Source organism: Populus alba, chromosome 2, assembly GCF_005239225.2.
Source record: "Populus alba chromosome 2, ASM523922v2, whole genome shotgun sequence".
Lineage (NCBI taxonomy): Eukaryota > Viridiplantae > Streptophyta > Magnoliopsida > Malpighiales > Salicaceae > Populus > Populus alba.
In genome coordinates this window covers 2,122,204-2,141,815 of record NC_133285.1, presented here as the reverse complement: position 1 = coordinate 2,141,815, position 19,612 = coordinate 2,122,204, and the positions used below count along the sequence as shown (strand labels likewise).

Below are 19,612 nucleotides of genomic sequence, written 5' to 3'. Positions count from 1 at the left end.
ATGTGTAATTGTTTACTTAATACTTTGGATTCGAGTGATTTGTGATTAGTCTCACATGTGTTGTGCTCTGCTCATGCTCTGCTAATCATAGAACTATGGAAGGTTGAAAAACCATTAGTGTTGATCATGTCAGATTTAGCATGGCGAGCTAGTGTTTGTATGGAATTGACCTGGCTTTACTCCAAAAATGATAATCATGATGTTCTAGATGATTTATGATAAAATTTTGTGTGCAGTGTGTTGTTTATTGTTGCATTTGAGTTAACTATCAAAGAAACTAGCTTTGGAGCATAAGAGCTTTGTTGCGATGTCCATCAAAAGTTTTGTACGCTCTACAAGATGCATCTTTCTTCGCACTTTCTTCTTGCATAACACAATTTGTAAATGGCTCAAGAACTATATGTGGCATTACTTGGACCACAAAATTCGGCATAGTTTTGTATCAGTTTCCAGGTTGAACGAGGAAAAATGATGCAGCTAACATCTCAAGCTTTCTGATGTAGATAATGTTTCTAGCAGGCTAGTTTTCATGTATTTGAAAGGCTTACAAGTTATCAGTTACCTAAGGCAATTCTTCTGGCCAGATGATTTTGAGACGTATATGTTGGTGCATCATGAACTATAGCTCTTCATCTCACCATCTAAATTTGCATCTATGGTTGTATTTTGATGAATCTTGACGGATACAGAAAACCCTACACCCTCATTGCTTCTTGTCGCATGCCACATGTGCTTCATACCTTTTAGGCAACTCTGTTATGGTATACAATGTTGAGATATAGACTAATGTTCACCAACACCAAGTACTAGAGCTTAAACCTGAACAAACAAGCTGGCCATTTCAGACAAGAACCAACAACTAAACAAAAATACCAAAATAAATTCGGGTCATTTGAGAAGAACTTTAAATTGAACTTAATAGAGCAATACAGAAGGATCGACTCCAAGGATCCACTCCATTTTCTGACCCATATCCTACAATTAATACAGCATGATCCAAAGTCGTTGAACAGGCGCCAGTGAAAATCCCCTATCACACAAAATAATCAGAACACTTCCAATCATAATCACATTTCCTTTTACAGATTTCACTACTCAGCCATATTGCCACAAGGACCAACCTTAGAATACATCTGAAATGCTCTCTCACTGCCGCATATACCCACACTCACGGGTTGAGCTGCCACAGCTTGTAAGAGCTGTTTCTCATTGTTTTGCGGCACATCAACATATTTATCAATAGTCACAACATGCCTCTTCAACTGCAATACAATAAGGCAAAGCATACATATTGAAAATAAAACACTACAAAAGTCTACATGCCAAGCAGCCAAGAACATACACATGCGTATGCAAGAGAAGAATCTGAACAAAAAACACGGGAAAAATAAAGCTCACCTTTTCCTTATTGCAGGTCCCATCCTGTGCTCAATAGGGATATTCTTCCTCAGTATCAATCCCGTGGCTGTTTACGACAAATTGGAATGCAAAGTCCACGAGTTCACCCTCACAGCCACTGTTGAAACTTCTATCACAGTCAACTAACTCTTGTTCCGAGAGGCTAACAAGAGATCCAGTGGCAATTTATCAATGGCTTCGACGGCTCTAGTAGCTGAGAACGACCAACAAGCACCTGGATAATACAGCAGCTGATTTAGTTCTAAAGTACATTAAGAAAAACTGAGTTCTGAAGTAACTGATGCAGTTTCCAAACTGAAAGGCTGTTCTGAAATACACTAAAACCAGCTGAATCTGCAATTCTATACCAAGCTAAGGACAGGCAGCAAATATTGCAGCATACATAATTTAGGGATGATAAAATAACTTGTAGGAAAATAGTAACACATTTAAGCTAGAATAAAAGTTAGTGCTCGCAATCAACAATAGTGTAAATTAGTAGACTTCCAGTCAAAACACAAATATTTGCAGGATATTACAAAAAATCAATAGCAACAAAATAGAAGGCAGTAAAAGTATATTTGCAGAATTATAACTAAAAGCAATAGGAGTAGTTACGAGGGCAAGCTGCAGACTAAAACCATTTCCTACAAGCCAACTTCAATAATTATCCTGGCGTCGATTAAGTTTTTTCAAAGATGAAGATGAGGCCCCCGGTAACAAGATCGAACACCGTGTAAAGAAACATCAAGCACCTAATAGCGTTAGCCATTATGCTATATTAGAAAATAAAAATTGAGTATAGTACTTGATTAAAATAATAAAAATATCAATTTAATATATTTTAAAATAAAAATACTTTTAAAACATAAAACAAAATAAAATTATAACAATCACTTCACAATCATTCACTAAACATCGTTCCTGTTCATGCCCAGGATGATTCCACGTCGCAAAACCATCCTCAATCATTTGATAGTCACAATTAAACATTGTTCATGTTCAAGCCCAAGATGAGTCCATGTAGAAAAACCGTCCTCAATCGACCGACAGCTACATTAAGCATTGCTACTTCTGAGAAATGTTGTGCTGATAGCCTGATATAACATGTAATTAGTTACATTATATTAATTACTTTATAAGACTGATTTTATATATATAAAAAAAAAGAGTAGAGAAAAACAATATAAATATTCTTACATTTTTTTGTTAAATAATTTTATTTTTTCTCCTTGTGTTTATTTCTTTTTTAAAATTGAATCTCAAGACATAACTAATATGATGTAATTATACATATTTTGTACATCATATAATTTTTTTTATGAATTTTATAGTTGTTAAATCTAATTTGATTGAATTTGATTTTAAAACTCAAATCTAAATTGAAATGAGATCAAATAGGAAGATTGAAGTTTAAAATTTTTTTATTCAAAAAAAAAAATTATTTTTATTTTTAAACATGAAAATAAATTATCTGAGTTCATCTCAATTAACTTTTTTAAATATATAACTTGTGTCATAAACCATATAAAATTTAATATTTTTAACTTGCGAATGTAAAAGATAAACAAGAAAATTAAATATCATATCACTTTAGGTGTTATTTGACATTGCAGTCTACTTTAGCATTTAATTTATTTTTTATTTTTTTATACTTGTATAGTTTTGATAAAAATAAATTTTAAAAAATAAAAAAATTATTTCACTGTATTATTAAAAAAAAAAAAAACACTTTCCAAAATAAAACTCAAACCCTTAACTACCGATCACGTTTTTATTCTTCTTCAAGCCAAGAGAGCCCTAAAAATCAGAACACCAACTGACAAGACAAACGCCACCATATCATCAAAACCTTAATCTTCTCTCCCTATCTGTAATCAGCTTCCTAATCCAATCAACCATGGATGTTGATCCTCGTCACTACGAACAAATTGTAAGTAATTGCTATCATTATAATCCTAGAATACCAGTTGTTTCTGTCATTTAACACTGCTACATCACACTCAATAATCATTCCTACTACTGATCGAAACCCTAATTTCTGTTTTACATCATTTGCTTTGCAAAATTGTTAATAGATGATTACGGGTATTATCAGCGATGTTGACTGACCAAATTGTTTGAAGCAATTGTTGGTAATAGTAATCAGGGTTTGAGGGTTATGCTTAATCTTTATAATGTACGGATGTTTTGCTTTTATGTGTTTTTACAGGCCATCAAAGATAGTGATATCCACAATATTGTGCTATCCTATCTGGTGCACAATTGCTATGGAGAAACTCTGGAATCGTTCGTGGCTTGTTCTGGGATGCCTGAGCCTGCAGATTATATCGAGGATATGGAGAAAAGAAAAGGTATGCGAATGTTTCCAGTTTTTGGCTGAGAAGCAGGATGCACAACTTTAAAGTATGTGAATTGCTGCACATAACCAGTTTCTTTATATATCTGTGTTTCTGGCGATGTTTGTTGTTTTTATGAAGATTGTTGGAAGAATTGGGTAGATATTTCTTGGCAAATGATATGCAATGATATGTAGTGTAGTTTTCCTGGATATAAATGATCTGACAATGATTTTCATTTTCTTTCCTCTGCTGATCTCTGTTCTTTATTATAGTGGTGCTAATTGTATGCTATGTGCTCAGGAATTGTCCATTGTGCTTTAGAGGGGAATGCACTCAAGGCAGTTGAGCTGACAGAACAGGTGGCATGTGACTTACTGGAGAATAACAAGGACTTGCATTTTGATCTTTTGAGCCTTCATTTTGCCGATCTTGTTTGTGCTAAGAAGTGGTAAGTAGTATAAGAGCTATACTTCTGAAACCGTGATGCGGCTGACTTCATATGTTAAATTGTTTGCATGTTTATGGACAGCACGGAAGCTTTGGAATTTGCTCAAAAGAAGTTGACACCATTTGGGAAGGAGAAGAAGTACGTTGAAAAACTTGAAGTATGTCCCTTATTGAGGAAACCGTTTTAAGCATACCTAACATGGCTGTTTTTAGTCTAATATTGTTGGGAATGAAAAGCCATTTCTTATTGCTGCAGGACTTCATGGCCCTGCTTGCTTACGAGGAACCTGAAAAATCACCAGTGTTTCATCTGCTTGGCTTGGAGTACCGTCAGCATGTAGCAGATAAATTGAATCGGGCTATTCTTGGTTGGTTTCGTCATTTTCTTCCTTGTTCCATGTTTTTTCCAGAAGATTCTCTACTAATAAATGTGCTTGTTGTTGATTTGATGCTTCTTTTAATAACTATCACTGACACACTTTATATATTTATTGGTCATGAATGATATCAGCTCATACAAACTTGCCAAGCTACACAGCAATCGAGAGGCTGATACAACAGACCACAGTAGTCAGGCAAAGCTTAAATCAAGATCACGGTAAGGTAGGGCATGTTGAAAGCATTAGAGGCTGAGGATGTTAGTTATTCTGCTGATATCTTAACTGTTCTTGATTTTCTTCTGGGCTAATTTGTTCTTTCTATATCAATGCTTCACTATGTTAATACATGATTTCATAGGATGGGATTCCACTATTTTCTCTGAAAGACTTTCTCAAAGGCTAGATTCTGGAAGTGATTAAAAGATTTCGGTGAGAGTAATGAAGGCACTTCGTATCTTGTTGCCACCGCATGGTTTTGGTTTAAGGTTTGTTCATGGGAAGATAACAGTTATCAATGCCTTCACATATGTGAAAGTTGTTGAGAAGGCTGTCAGCTGTCTCATGTGTCTGCTTCTCCCTGCATTTGGTGAGGTATGCCTCTTTTCATGATTGACCACAACACGAGTGCATTTGGGTGTGAGCCCTAAATTGGACGTCATCATCCACGATTTCGACAATCCAATGTCTTGTAAATTTTTGCTTGCATATTAATTAGAGACCAGGACTCTAGATTATTTGTGCCCAAACGTCAAATTAATTATGATTTGACGTTGCTAGAAGTCATGTCTAGTGGAGCAAGGTTGAAGTACTTAACAATATTGCTTGTAAAATTATTCACGGGGGCAAAAACTGCCATTGGTTGGCGTGCTTGCCTCCCTATTTCTATAACACGGTGTACATGGTGCATCTTAAAACGAATTGTAATTCTGGAATGTTGATGGTATTGTTCTTGCTGGTTCTCGATAATTTTAGTGATTAGGAAACTAGGTTTCGACCATTTGATTACATTAGCCGCTAGCCCGAGGCCCATGATAGAGGGTTCCGCAATCTATTCGTGCAAAACTACGGGCTATTGTTCTAGTTGGTTTACAAGTTGCTTGGAATAAGGCCAGTTGTAAGGTCTTGTTTGAAGTGGATTCTAACATGGTTTTACGTGCAATTCTTGGACGGGTCGGGTCGGGTAGATGTGGTTGCAGATGTTATCTTCTCATTAGCAGTACCAGATATTTGCAATCAAGAGACTGAGTTATTACAATGTATCTTATCATTGTGAGGCTAACTCCATCGTGGATTGGTCAGCTAACTCTGCCTCTGGTCCTTACTTGATGGTCCTTAGGTGTATCGGTTCTCTTTCAGTGAAACTAATGGGGCGTCGTTGCTTCGCTCGTGTCCTGGTTAGTTTCTGTTCCTATTTTCTTTTGTAACCACAATAAGGAAAAATAAATGTACGACCTGCTCGGCTTGTGATTCAATTTAGCAGGCTTGTTCAAAATGTAGTTTCATAAATTAAAAAAAAAAAACTTTGGTTGAACTGAGTTAATTGACTTGCCATCAGAGTTTTGGATTAGGTTGACCGGATTCGGTCTGGTCTCTTCACCTGGTAATCATCTCCAGTCCATATAGGAGGAACCAACTACAAATGATAGCCAAGGCATAACAAAAATTTCCTGATAAAACAATTTGAGAAATATTTAATTATAAATTTACTGGTATATTTCTCCTCAAATTATTAAAAGGAAAGGTATTCATTTCTCACATAAAAAATTGTCCAGCCTTAAATTTGACACAGGCATCATAACCACCAGTCCATATAAAATGACAGGTATTGATATTGTCATGGGCTATTTGGGCTTTAAAGCGTTTTGGGCTTCGAAATATCGAAACTGACCCAAATCATGAATGGGCTGAACCACGAACCGGTCCACATCTATAAAGACCCAGTGCTAACCCCCGAAAAAATCCATCTCAGCTCCCTTTCAAATTCGGATAATGCTGTCAATACCTGCAACTCCATCTTCTTTGCTTCTAAGCCTCCACTCGGGCAACGACACGTTGTCCCGCCCCGGTTTTCTCTCCAACAGGCACTCGTTTTCTAGGGTTTCAAAAAACTTCGAGCCAAACACTCCGAACTCAAGATTCTGCAGAATTACTTGCAGACTTGCTAAAGCCAAAGAGACTATTTCTACTACAAATCCTGATTCTTTAATTAAAGAGCCTCACAAGTACTTTGATCAAGTAATAGTAACCGTCCGATCAGGAGATGGAGGCCATGGATCAATCCTTAATATGCCTAACCAGAGGAATAATAATAATGGTAGCAAAGGAAAACAGGAGAAAAGGAGTAGACATAAGAGCTCGTATAAAAGAGATTTTCATGGATCGTTGATTCTTCCTGTGGGTGGACATGGAGGTGATGTAGTGATTTATGCCGATGAAGGAAAAGATTCGTTGCTGGAGCTTCATAATAAAAGTAGATTCAATGCAAAACGCGGAGGGAATGTTGATGCTATGGGCGTTTTAACTTCTCAATTGCATAATGGACTTGCCGCCCCGACTTTGCGTATTCCTGTGCCTGTAGGTTTGTACGTTAAGAATTACATCTTTTCTTTTTTGGCTAAAATTTTTAAAATTGTGTTTATGGTTTATGTTTTTTTTTTTTATTAATGGGATAGGTACGGTTGTGAAGCGTAAAAGAGGGATGTTATTGGCTGATTTAGCGCAGCCAGGGGATGAAATACTTGTTGCGAGGGGTGGACAAGGAGGGGTGAGGAATTTGCTTTTAAGATAGTGGAATGTGGAAAATTGTAACTTGGGTGTTCGGTTTTGGGATTCATTTTGTTGATTTTGCTGCAGATTAGTTTGATTGAAGCGCCAGAGCATAGAAAGAAAAGATTAATGACATTAACAACGAATGTGATGAGAGATGATAGTGATAAGGTGAAGAACATGCTCTTTGATTTATTTATTTAATATTGTATCATGTACCCAAGGTCATTATGGCAATTATACCTGCTCCGTGCTTGCTGCTAGATTTTGATACTTCTAGTGATGCCCAACTATGTAATGCATCTGCGCTTAGACTTGTGCTTGGCTTTAGTTGCTGAGGGAATCTCATTTAATTTTTCTTTTCTTGCATGCCATGATTGCAGTTCCATTTTTTGGTGTTATGGTCTTGTTTAAGAGTAAAATATATATGAAAAGATGATTATTAAAGAAGTTGCTCAATAAGAAATTCTAGACTTTGCTATAGAGTTATAAAATAATCAACAACTGTATCTATGGTTTATCGCTTCTCATGTTTGATTTTCCCTTCTTATCCTAACATGAGTTTTAAACATTTATGATTTACTGCAGGTTTTAATTCTCGGTCAATCTGGGGAGGAAGTCAGTTTAGAGCTAATTCTCCGAGTTGTTGCTGATGTTGGTCTAGTGGTACACGTCATTTCTTACTTAATTTTTATTTTTTGTAATGTATGCACGTGTCTAGGTTCTTTAAAATTTCAGTAATTGGATTTTTGTGGTTTTCATTTCATAAAAACTAACAATTTTCTTTAAGGCTACTAATTTATATCTGAATCAAAGATATTTGAACTTCAGTAATCTCCGTATAGTAGAATATGCAACCGGTATCATGGTAAACTAGAAATTTGCTTTATATGTTTTGTTGGGTAGCTGTGGCTGTGACCAACCCCACTCTTAATTAATATATTAATAGCAGCTTTTATAATCTTCTGATTGCCAGAGCTGTTAACTTGCTTGTGTAGGGACTTCCAAATGCTGGAAAATCAACCCTTTTAGCAGCCATTACACTTGCAAAGCCAGATATTGCTGATTATCCTTTCACAACATTGATGCCAAACCTTGGACGCCTCAATGGTGACCCAACTTTAGGTGCGGGGATGTATTCATCTGAAGCAACTTTGGCAGATTTGCCAGGCCTTATAGAAGGTGCTCATCTGGGAAAGGTACTGTATTTTCATATCTAACCCAACGGTTTATCAAAAGCTTCAGTAAGTAAAACTGAAATTTTCTTATCCTTCAGGGTCTTGGCCGCAATTTCTTGAGGCACCTTAGAAGGACTCGTGTGTTGGTCCATGTTGTTGATGCTGCTGCTGAGGACCCCGTGAATGATTATAGAACTGTCAAAGAAGTATATCTTTCCTTAATGTTATATTATTTCTGGTTTTATATATTTGCTTCGAAAATTGGATTTCAGCCTCACTAGTGTAGACAGATCTAGAAAGTACTGGTGTCTTTTCTGTGAGTTGATATGATTTGAATAGCAAACCCTCTATGGGTTTTGCTTGCCTATTTAAATCAAGATCTCAATTTTAAGATATCTATAAATAGCTCTAGGGAGTGATGGACTCAAGTCTAGGAATGAAGTTCACTCCCAAATCCTGCTAGGATGTGGATTGGACCTAATTGATGAAAATCCCAGAAGAAAACAGGGAAGAAAAAGGAAGGGCTGATGTGGAATGTCACAGCTGTTAGAGAGCTTTTGATCACAAAACAACTCATTAGATGATGAGGCTGATGTAAGGCTGAAAGGCAAGCTTCTTAGCTTAGACATGATCTTGAGTAGTGCTTGAAGGGTTGACTTGCCTTTTGTAATTTTATGCACGATTCATTATTTCCTTTCAAGAATGGAAAAACTAAAGAAGTTGTTTGTCCCCATTTATTGTCACCTGGACATTTCTTTTTTCTATTTGGTGTTATTTAGCTGATAGTAAACAAACCGTTCTTTGGTTCTGCAGGAATTGAGGATGTACAACCCTGAGTACCTTGAAAGACCATATGTAGTGGTGCTAAATAAGATTGACCTGCCTAAAGTATGTCCATATGCAGCTTCAATCCTTTGTTTTCATACATTCTTCCTTTCTGAGTATTTACATGTATTCATATAGAATGCCCACATCCTTGCTTCAATATATCAATTATTCTTTCAGGGAAGGGATAGGCTTCTATCTTTGACTGAAGAAATACTGAGAATTGGTTGCGATGAGGTGCCTTCTGAGCCAAAAATGACGTCAAAAGATGCAGTTCATTCGTTTTCAACTGAAGATGGCAATGCAGATAAGTTGCCTTCACAGATAACAAATGAAGATAAAAAGGATAAAGAGTTAGAGGACTATCCTCGTCCACTCGCTGTTGTGGGTGTCAGTGTTCTGTAAGTTAATCATTTTTTGTTGGACTTCACAAACATATTTTAGCTCATCATTCCCTCTCTAGAATTTGTGGCATCTTGCTTTCACTTTGTCTACTTTGCTCCATGCTTTTCTTTGTTAATCTGGATCTTTGTGATTGTATCATTCTTGGCTTATGTTATTTGGGAGAAAAGAAGTCGTTTACTGTTTCATCTTGTCATTAGAGTATTAGTCATTCATATAATGCTAGGTTTACTAGATAGAATATGCTATAAACTTTGATCGGACCTAATTGTTGGCAATGATGCACACAATGTTGCCTTTGACAACTCATTCATCTCTAGATTTTCATGACAAATAAGTATCATAGTGATGTGTGGGATGATCTCTTCTAGGAAAATCAAAATATGCTGGTTCATTGTGAATTTTGCCTTTCTAACTCTGCAGAAATCATTGTCCTCTTTCTTATCTTCAAATCTGTCGTATATTTTTCTTTCCTAACCTGGATCTACACTATTGCCAGTGACAATTCTTCTATCCGTGATTTCAAGTCAAATAAAAGTCTAGTAAAATGACCGAATCATCTCATGCAGGAAGATTGATTTCGTTGAATCTGCACTTCACTTATTCTATTTGTCTATACATAAACAATCGTTCATTTCCCCAAGAATTTGACCCGGATCTGGCTCTTGGCTTTGTTTGAACAAGTCAGATAGGAAATTGTTTCATGCGTTTTTTTTCTTTTCTTGGTTTTGTCAGGAAAGGAATCAGAGTAAATGAGATGTTGAAGGAGATACGGGCTGCCTTAAGGAAGTGCAGAGATTCTCATGAGGCATTGGAACCAAGTACGAAGACTGTGAGAGCAATGTAGTTGCAAATGTCCAACGGCCATCGGTTTGTCAACTAAAGCTTAACATGGATTGATGGATAAACCGTATAATCATGTTAGCTTCTTGTCGCTCAAGATCTGCCAACTTGCAGAATTGCAATATATATCCTGAAATTCTCACCAAGCTGGATCTGCAACTCATCCTCAGGTGCTCACCATGACCCAATTTTTGTTGCCCTTTCATAACAACCAACGCTTCATTTTGGGCCCAAACGAGACCGTTCTCACTAGCCTCGATGCAACGTTTATGTAGATATTTTGTACCGAAACTGCATTTTTGTGTATTACAGATCGGCGTACTTGTCAGTGTGTATCTTTCTGACTTACATCTCATCTCATGCCCACTAAAATTTTATTTGGCCTGTTTGTGTTTGTTTTTGTTTTAGAACTGTTTTTGAAAAAAAAAAAAAAATTTAATTTTTTTTAATTTTAAATTAATATATTTTTAGTGTTTTAAAATTATTTTAATGTGTTAATATTAAAAATAATTTTTAAAAATTAAAAAAATATCTTTAATATTTATTTTAACATAAAAAATTATTTAAAAAACAATCTTATAACAATACTGTTAAACAAGCACTACAGCTGAAGACAAACATTTCTGTCTATATAGCTCAATGCTAGAAAAGTTGCTGAACACCTTCAAAACATTTAGGGAGGACAAAGCGAGGAGCCCAAGTCAACTTAGTTTGGGCCTTTAATGCTGTATTAGAGTTTATAATGGGGGCTGCCCGACAGTTATTGTCTCACTTCTTTTGGTATTTATATTTTAATTGAAAATATATTAAACTGATTTTTTATTATTTTTAATATCAATATATTAAATCCACTAAAAAAATAAAAATGTATTAATTTAATTTTCTTAGGCCAAAAAACAATTTAAAAATTATTTTACAAAAACAAATACTTAACTAGCTCTTCGTTATATCTGTAGATTGCAAAGTGCTGGGTGGTTTTTATTCCTGTCAGAAAGCTTGCGGTTTTTTTTAACTCCCACGCACCATCTTATCAACAGCCAAGAAGGCTAACAGATTCATGCACTAAAAATTTGAAAGTGCATGACCCAAGCTGGAATATGAATGCCATGTATAAGCAGTCAGTAGCTGTATGCATTAATGCACTATTTTTCAGTGCACGAACCTACTTGGAATCTGATCCTATGGATCGACCCAAAGGGCGAGATTCAGTGTACGGCATCAATGTAAAAAATCTGCTTGTGGGCCTTTTATTGAAGTCATTTGATATTGTTATACTTATTATTTTTTAAAATATTTTTTTAATGTTTTAAAATAAATTATTTATTTATTTTTAAAATGAGTATATTAAAACAATCTAAAAATATATAAAAAAAATCAAATTTTTTCAAAAATATTTCCGCATTTCAAAAACAAAATGTGTGATGTTGGTGCATGAATATGGCAGCTGCGTTCCCACAGAACAGAATTCCAAGCCCCCGCCACCTCGCAAGAGTTGAAAGTCCCAAGTACCAAACAGCCGTTGCAAAAGTTTGTGATGTGGGTGTTTTGGGAACTCCAATGTGTTCTTATCCCCAACCCTTTGCAGCATTCACACCGCACCCACCCAGTAGCAACTAAATTAACAATAAAAGGCGACCCTAAAATTCTCCTATGTTTGCCACCTGAGCTTGTGTGCGGACAAATACTATTTGCCAAGTGTTTTCCATGTAAGAAAAGCTTGAGCTTAGCAGTACTGGACACGATTGTACAAGCCCATTCGGAGACACGTTTCGATATCCTTAATTGCCTCTTGACTGCATTCAAGCGCTTATCCTCGCATACTGCCATATAAATAGTCCCTCTGCTGCACAATGTGCTTATCAACAGCGTTACTTTTTCGCTTATTTTCTTGTGTTCTTTATGGGAGGAATGTCAAAATCAATCATGAGTGGTTTTGGAGAGAAAAAACAGTTCAAGAAGCCTGCGCAGGCTAGTTCTAGGAAAGGGTGCTTGAGAGGCAAAGGAGGACCAGAGAACGCTCTCTGCACTTACAAGGGTGTACGCCAGAGAACTTGGGGCAAATGGGTGGCCGAAATTCGGGAGCCCAACCGTGGTGCTCGTCTCTGGCTTGGCACCTATGACACCTCCCATGAAGCTGCCATGGCTTACGATGCTGCTGCTCGTAAACTATATGGCCCTGAGGCAATGCTCAACTTACCTGAGTTACAAGTTAATAGTAGCCAGTTTCCAGCCTCTCCTGCCAATTCTCAGGTGATCCAAATGACAAACCAACCCTCTCATCTCTTTCAAAATTCTAGTCCTACATCTACATGTTCATCAAATATCCCAAATATGGAGTCAAATGAGGCGAAGCCAATCATGTCTTTCTCTAATGAAAGCGTTGATTCGAATGGAATGGAGGTAGAAAATGACGCAAATTTTGGGCGAAGTGGAGACGTAATCAAAGAATTTTCGGCGAATCTCAACGTGAACATGACTTTCAATGATTCAATTTGGGCAGAGGCGGCATTGTCGATAAATTTTCCAGTGATGGACGATCCCGGAATTTTTGCTAGCAATCTCACGGAAGGATCTGGTTGGGACACATTGCAGACTCCGTGGTGCATGTAAATTGAACCACAATTAATGTTCTTCTGGGTCAAAGGAGGCTAGAGACAGAAAAAACAGAATCCTTGCATACATGTTTAGTATATAGTCTAGTTATAGAGCACTGAAGCCACATGGGTTTTTGGCTCGTGTACATATGTATGTTATCTTTGTGACGGTCAGGTGCTTTGTTTTACACTGCATGGTAATTTAACTTGAATCTGATACATATTTATATGAATAAATAAGTTTTTTTTAATAATTATTTTATTAATGGATAATGAATAATTTTTTTAAATTATTAATGAATTAATAAATAAGGTATAACTATTTGTTAAACTTAATTCAAATTCAATCTTAGTCATTGGCTTCCTGATGATAATTTTACTTCAAAATGATAAATATTTATCTAAATAAATATGTATTTTTTAAAATTTTTATTTTATAATAAATAATGAATAAGGTTTTAAACTCCAGGTGTAGTTTCAATCTTATATATATATTTATTTGCATAAGTAATTTTTTAATAATTTTTTTTATTAATATAAAATGAATAAGATATAAATATCTGTTAAATTTAACTCAAAACTCAATTATTTTGGTGGTTTATACTACTTTAGTAATAGGATGGAAATTTAAATTTGAATATATATATATATATATTAATAAAGGATTTTTTTAATAACTATTTTAATAATAGATAATAAATAAAGTATAAATATTTGTTAAGTTTAACCCAAACTCAATTTAGATTTAATTCAAAATATTTACATAGTATCAAAATATTACACACACACATAACATTTATAATTTTATCATTTAATATTTATATGCATATTTTAAATATACCTTTAATTATATCTAAATAAATATTTAAAATCTGATGAATATAAAATAAATATATAATTTTTTATTTAATAAATAATTGGTAAAATATCTATATAATAGAAATTCAATTCTCGAGTAACTTAGTGATCTCTAGTATACAAGCTACCAAAAATAAATAAATAATACCAACAGCACAGTAGAGGGAAAAAAATTGATGTTAATAAAATTGTATGCAGGACCCATGGTCTGGATTGAAGTTGATTTTTATAATAAAATTTATAATTTTCATCGTACTTCATTAAAAAAAATTCCCACAGGTTGTCCAAGATTTTGCATCAATTTATTTATTTATTTTTTTAATTTCTCCGCTTCGTACAATTCTTTTTGCCTCTATACTAATTCCTGTGGCCGCTTTCCTTGGATTTGTTTTTTGGCTTTCTCCAACTTTCAGATTCTCTTCTTATAATAATAATAATAATAATAAAAAAACTTCCAGATATTTTTCAACTAACTTTTGAATTTTGGAAAGTTCGTTAGCTGGACATCTGTCGGTTTTTTAGACTTGCAGTAGTATTTTCTAAATGGTTCATTTTCTCTTTGACTGCAATATCTCAAAGGAAGTTTGGCCATATATCCATATTTAATTAAGGGATTGTTTGTTTTTATATTTTAAAAATATTGAAAAAAAAATTAATTTTTTTATTTATATCAAATTAATATATTTTTAGTATTTTAAATAATTTTGATGTGCTGATGTCAAAAATAATTTTTTTTTTTTAATATATTATTATTATATATTTTAACACAAAAAATTATTTAAAGAATAATCATAATTATACTAACAGTATGAAATCACAGAAGAGTTGGAAGCCGGGTCTTGATGAACTCAGTTGGGCTGAAGAATAATATGCAGAAGAGAAGTTTTTCGTCATTTCCCGGAACGTTACTGTATATGGCATTTGGATGAACGAAATACGAGGGTTCATGGAGGAAAGGATTCGACTCTTGCTGATTTGATTACTTGGATTATGAAGATTTATTACTATAGTTTTCAGAACACAAATATTCTGCATAAAATTAGCCTTATGTCAGTCCCAGTTTTTTTCTATATGTTCAAATTGGAGGTTAGGTTGTCTTGATGTGCTTCAGCTTTTGCAATCCTGAACTTCCCATATTCCATCGCCGTTCACTTTTGTAAGTGCTGCAGGCTAACGTAACAATCAGATTCCGACAGCAATTTTCAACCCACAACAGGTTTGAACAATATTGATCAATGTTGACCCTTTGACCTGAGAGTTGACCGATGAAAATAAAACATGCTAGTTCACATCCGGCTGGAAAGATTTTGGTGTACCTCTGATTGGGTTTGAATTTTACTTTGGCTTAGCCTACACAAACTATTTCATGCTTTTCATCGAAGTTCTGCAGGTCAGGTCTTCGATTTCAATTGTTTAGAACAGACAAAAGCCTTAAGATCTTTAGAGTGACAAAGTTGTTACGTTTTGAAGGAAACATGCTTACAAAACCGTCAAGACATTATCTGCAAGGTTGTCCATATTACACAGGATTTTGAATTATATGGAGAAGGCTTCTCGAATATTGTGAATGAAACTAGAATAGTCAAGCCAAGTTTATTAGATGTGTTAGGTAATGTTTCAGCCATTAACTTGTCAAAGCTTAGGATCTCATCATATTGCTGCAACGGATGAAGCTTTGAAGGGGTTCCAAAATCTGTTCTGCAGCCATAAAGAATCAGCCTCTACAGGATACCCATCTTGATTACGATACCAGCTGAAATATGCATGGGTCCTGTTCTTTATATCAAGAATACCATGACCGAAACTAGCTTCACGAAAAGCTGTGTAGCTTGGCTGTGGCTCTGTCATGCTGCAAAAAAAAAAAGAAAAAGAAAAAGGAAAGATAACCATTAACCATTGACATTTTATTCCAACCATGTACTTGCTAACTAAACTATTCGTGAAACACAAATAAAAATAATCAGCAAGTACTTGGTCGCTAATCCTTCTAGATTTCCTCCATCTCCAATGGTTATGTAAATGGGGGCAGATTCATCTCTTGTGGGAGTGCACGGACCAGCGACGATTCTATATGCAATGTTTGATATACGATACTGCAATGAAAAGCAATTCAACGCTGTTATATGCTAGAAACATGTAGTTTGTGATTCCTCACGCTTTCCTTCTCCTGAACAGAACAATTTACTCAATAAACATTCGTATTTGGTCCCACGTTGATAGCAGTGTTAGCACCTGAAATCTTTAAATATAATTTGGCATCTGTGTCTTATGGCTTCGTGTCACGAGTGCATGGCAGTGTCTTTTTCTAATATTCTAAACTTATCTTAACTAGCAGAAGGAAAAGGGCAAAGCAACTTCACTTTGAGATTTATGCTTGTTCTGCATCATCCAAAAGGAAGACTCTCTATAAAGTAAAATTAGGAAAATGTGTGAAGAACAAGTTCTTCACGGAAAGAGCCTAAACAAGAGAGTGGTTGATTCCTTGATGGCAGGATCCATGCTGTCTGCCAGTACAGCATAAGCAATAAAGGGGATGATACCTGCACAGCTGAGACTAGCTACTATAAACTTATCTTCATAAATCTTTCATTTCAGCCACTGGTACACGTTATTTAAATGATTCCAAATCAAGAATAGGAGATGGATTGAGAGAAATCAAATAACATGACGCAAATCAGTTGAAAAGTTGAGGCACGTGCATTATTCACTGATGTCACTGCAGTCCAAAATGATCGAAATGCTTTCTGAAGGGAAAATATCATATATGGAGAATGTGCACTTACAGATCGCTCATAAGCATGAACATGGCCGGCAAAGACAATATCGACTTTGTTCTCCACAAACCAGGGCTCATACATTACTCTCATGGTTTCCCCTTCCATGTAATGATTTACATAACTGTTATACATTGGAGAATGCATAAGAACAATAAGCCATGGTGTCTCAGTCCTGTTTACTTTAGGCAGCTCGTTTTTTAGCCATCTGTATTGAGGAGTGTATTTTCCTGCAAAATATAAAGTTTAAGTAGAGCACTCTACTGAGAGACTCTTACCAGTTTTAAGTCTTTGGCAGACATACAAGCAATGTACGCTCAATCTCTCTTCAACGGAGTATAAAAAGGGACCGAGAATGAAAAATTACCATAAGCTGAGTAGGAGGACATGACAATGATGTATGTTGAAGCTCTTTTGATGGAGTACCACAGAGGAGATGTGCTACCTGATGCTATATACGGGACATGATAGCGGTGGGTATAAGGCTTAAATGGTTTGCTTTCACCCTGCAATGAAATTACCAAGGATTGATCAAGAAAATCATGGTTGAAACCACAGAGAAACACAAAATATAAGCACCAATCTCTCAATAAAAATTGGAAAACAAGAGGCTAAAAGCAAACCAAGAATACTCATGATGCATACAATTTCAGGAGCAAAGTCAATTTCATGATTCCCAGCGGTCCAAATCCAAGGTTGATAAGCAGCAACTCTTTCCACGAACCTTCCCCATGTATCCCACCTTCTGTTGTCATGAAATGGATAATCATTTGCGTAAGACAGATCACCGACAAACAACAATGTCTGTCCCTTTGCCGGATTTAATTCATAGTGGGTAAGTGTCCTGTTTGAATCACTAGTTTGACCAAGATCCCCTGCTCAAAATTATTTTAGATTAAGTGAGATGAAGATACAATCTTACAGAAACACTAACACAGGAATAAATAAATTACTATGTTTTCTTGAAATTGAAAAAAAAAAAATCTGAACTATACCTATGAGACCAAAAGTGTAAGGAACATCAGGACCAGGTTTAGGAGGAGTAAGAAACCAGAACTGTCTTGTTGTGTTTCCAATTCCAACCTCATAGTAATATTTGGTATCAAACTGCAATCATAGTAAAACTTAATCAGAGATTACAAGTTCACAAAGAATATTCTTGAGTGAGAATCTTGAGCATGCTGCATACCTCCAAATCCTCAATGGTGCAGTGGTGAATATAACCAGAAGTGTAATTGTAGTATTTATACGTCTCTATAGAACCTTCTGCAAGTTTTTTGAGCCCGCCATTTTCAGCCCAGTAAAGCACCGTCTTTGAACCAGGCTCGTCTTGTGTAACCCAGGAAACAATCACACCCTTCCCTTCATGGTCTCCTTGTGTTATATGAACCTCCGATCATCACATAAAAAATGAAAAACAGAGCACCATGGTATATTATGTAGAAACATTCAGAATCTGGAGAAGCAATACTCACCTGTTGAGGAGCGTTATAACCAGGAGGGACTCTAAACACGTCACTGTCTAATGGCATATCAAGAGAAAAGTCAGCATCTCTTACGTAACTACTTGTTATTCCTCCATTAACAATCTCTGCACAACTCAATATCAAACACGCCACAAAAAGAAGAGAATCCCATCTCCTTTCCGTCTCTGCTCTACCTGACCGCTTCCAATTTTCAGGGACTCTAATAAAATTCTCATAGACCATCTCTACCATGGCAGACGAGCTGGATTTTTATTTTTTAAATTTTTTATTTTCTGCTGATTCTAGTATATGGAGCGAGGATTATTCATACTTTGGTACGGATATTTAAGCATGGAGTAAGGCCCCCGCCTTTATTGATGTCCTGAAACTACCCTTCAGACATTGCTTAACGTTTTGGACTGATAAGTGAAGAAGAGCGTTCGACTTTATCTATCTATGTATTTATTTATTTATTAACAAGACCATATATTAGTTTTTAGTGTTAAAAATAAGCATAAATCAGATTTAACATTTATCACGACAAAAGATTATTTTAATTAATATAGTAAAGATGATGAAACTACCTTTTATCATTGTTTTACATGAAATGCAAACAATTTCCATTTTTATCATATGTTTATAATTATCTATATATTTTTTAGTTAACTAAAAAAAGATTATTGAGTTTTGAATTACATAATAGAAGTCAGTCCTTTTCATTATATAGTATATATAAACTAAGATTTTCGATAGATTTTAGGTTACATAATAAATGATAATCCTCTCTTCTTACATGTTCAATTAAATAAATTAAAATCATTAAAACTTGAATATGCTTTCCATACAATAAATTTTCAAATACACAAACATTAGTTATTACTTCTAGTAAAAACATTAAATAAGTTGGACTTAAATCACCTTCTTGCACTTCAAATGAACAGGGCAATCAGGTGCCTCTCTTTCTTCTTCCTTTCTTTCATCAGTTTTTTTTTTTTGTTTTTTTTTTTAATTTTTTTAATATTTAAATAATTTGAAAATAAATATTCATAAAATCAAGCACCAATTAAGCATCGAGATGTTTATTTAAAAATTAAAATAACCTTATAAAAAAATCAAAATAAAATTATTAAATTCAGTAGAGTCCATAATCAAGGTTGGAGGTTTGGTAGGTTAACTAACAAAGTTTGGATTGATTCAATATATTATTTGTTTAATATTAAAAAAAATATTATTTTTAATTTTTTAAAGCCTAATCACATTTTTAACTGTTATTCAAATTGTTTTTGGAATCGTCAATTTAACTAAATCACGTCGATGTAATTTTTAAATAATTTAATTT

General features: G+C 34.9%; 5 protein-coding genes across 9 annotated transcripts; 3 read left to right on the top strand and 2 right to left on the bottom strand.

Annotated features, from left to right (window-relative positions):
- Positions 1–703: 703 nt before the first annotated feature.
- LOC140955282 (cysteine proteinase COT44-like) lies at positions 704–2,170 on the bottom strand. Its single transcript, XM_073407530.1, has 6 exons — positions 2,110–2,170; positions 1,547–1,633; positions 1,399–1,465; positions 1,122–1,254; positions 931–1,030; positions 704–783 (listed from the first exon to the last, which is right to left on the bottom strand). The coding sequence occupies exons 1-6, from the start codon at positions 2,168–2,170 to the stop codon at positions 704–706; spliced, it is 528 nt and encodes a 175-aa protein (XP_073263631.1).
- Positions 2,171–3,164: 994 nt separating this feature from the next.
- Positions 3,165–5,526, top strand: LOC118052767 (uncharacterized). 2 transcript variants are annotated; one of them, XM_035063811.2, is made up of 7 exons: positions 3,165–3,331; positions 3,611–3,752; positions 4,041–4,188; positions 4,270–4,345; positions 4,444–4,555; positions 4,699–4,785; positions 4,926–5,526. In XM_035063811.2, the coding sequence occupies exons 1-7, from the start codon at positions 3,299–3,301 to the stop codon at positions 4,985–4,987; spliced, it is 660 nt and encodes a 219-aa protein (XP_034919702.1). In that variant the 5' UTR covers positions 3,165–3,298; the 3' UTR covers positions 4,988–5,526. The 2 variants fall into 2 exon arrangements, with proteins under 2 accessions (XP_034919702.1, XP_034919703.1); XM_035063812.2 differs by having other exon boundaries at positions 3,166–3,331; positions 4,699–4,790.
- Positions 5,527–6,513: 987 nt separating this feature from the next.
- On the top strand, positions 6,514–10,916 carry LOC118052766 (probable GTP-binding protein OBGC2). 2 transcript variants are annotated; one of them, XM_035063808.2, is made up of 9 exons: positions 6,514–7,145; positions 7,240–7,331; positions 7,421–7,504; positions 7,922–7,999; positions 8,332–8,532; positions 8,610–8,717; positions 9,325–9,399; positions 9,517–9,737; positions 10,474–10,916. In XM_035063808.2, the coding sequence occupies exons 1-9, from the start codon at positions 6,557–6,559 to the stop codon at positions 10,583–10,585; spliced, it is 1,560 nt and encodes a 519-aa protein (XP_034919699.1). In that variant the 5' UTR covers positions 6,514–6,556; the 3' UTR covers positions 10,586–10,916. The 2 variants fall into 2 exon arrangements, with proteins under 2 accessions (XP_034919699.1, XP_034919701.1); XM_035063810.2 differs by having other exon boundaries at positions 7,003–7,141.
- A 1,038-nt stretch (positions 10,917–11,954) lies between these two features.
- On the top strand, positions 11,955–13,387 carry LOC118052765 (dehydration-responsive element-binding protein 2D). Its single transcript, XM_035063807.2, has one exon. It carries the CDS (start codon positions 12,481–12,483, stop codon positions 13,189–13,191), a length of 711 nt encoding a protein of 236 aa, XP_034919698.1. The 5' UTR covers positions 11,955–12,480; the 3' UTR covers positions 13,192–13,387.
- A 2,100-nt stretch (positions 13,388–15,487) lies between these two features.
- Positions 15,488–18,709, bottom strand: LOC118052764 (purple acid phosphatase 2). 3 transcript variants are annotated; one of them, XM_035063805.2, is made up of 8 exons: positions 18,283–18,705; positions 17,997–18,197; positions 17,803–17,914; positions 17,453–17,682; positions 17,175–17,313; positions 16,817–17,037; positions 16,005–16,126; positions 15,488–15,882 (listed from the first exon to the last, which is right to left on the bottom strand). In XM_035063805.2, the coding sequence occupies exons 1-8, from the start codon at positions 18,523–18,525 to the stop codon at positions 15,684–15,686; spliced, it is 1,467 nt and encodes a 488-aa protein (XP_034919696.1). In that variant the 5' UTR covers positions 18,526–18,705; the 3' UTR covers positions 15,488–15,683. The 3 variants fall into 3 exon arrangements, with proteins under 3 accessions (XP_034919696.1, XP_034919697.1, XP_073263438.1); XM_035063806.2 differs by lacking the exon at positions 16,005–16,126 and having other exon boundaries at positions 15,701–15,882; positions 18,283–18,708; XM_073407337.1 differs by lacking the exon at positions 15,488–15,882 and having other exon boundaries at positions 16,005–16,573; positions 18,283–18,709.
- Positions 18,710–19,612: the final 903 nt, after the last annotated feature.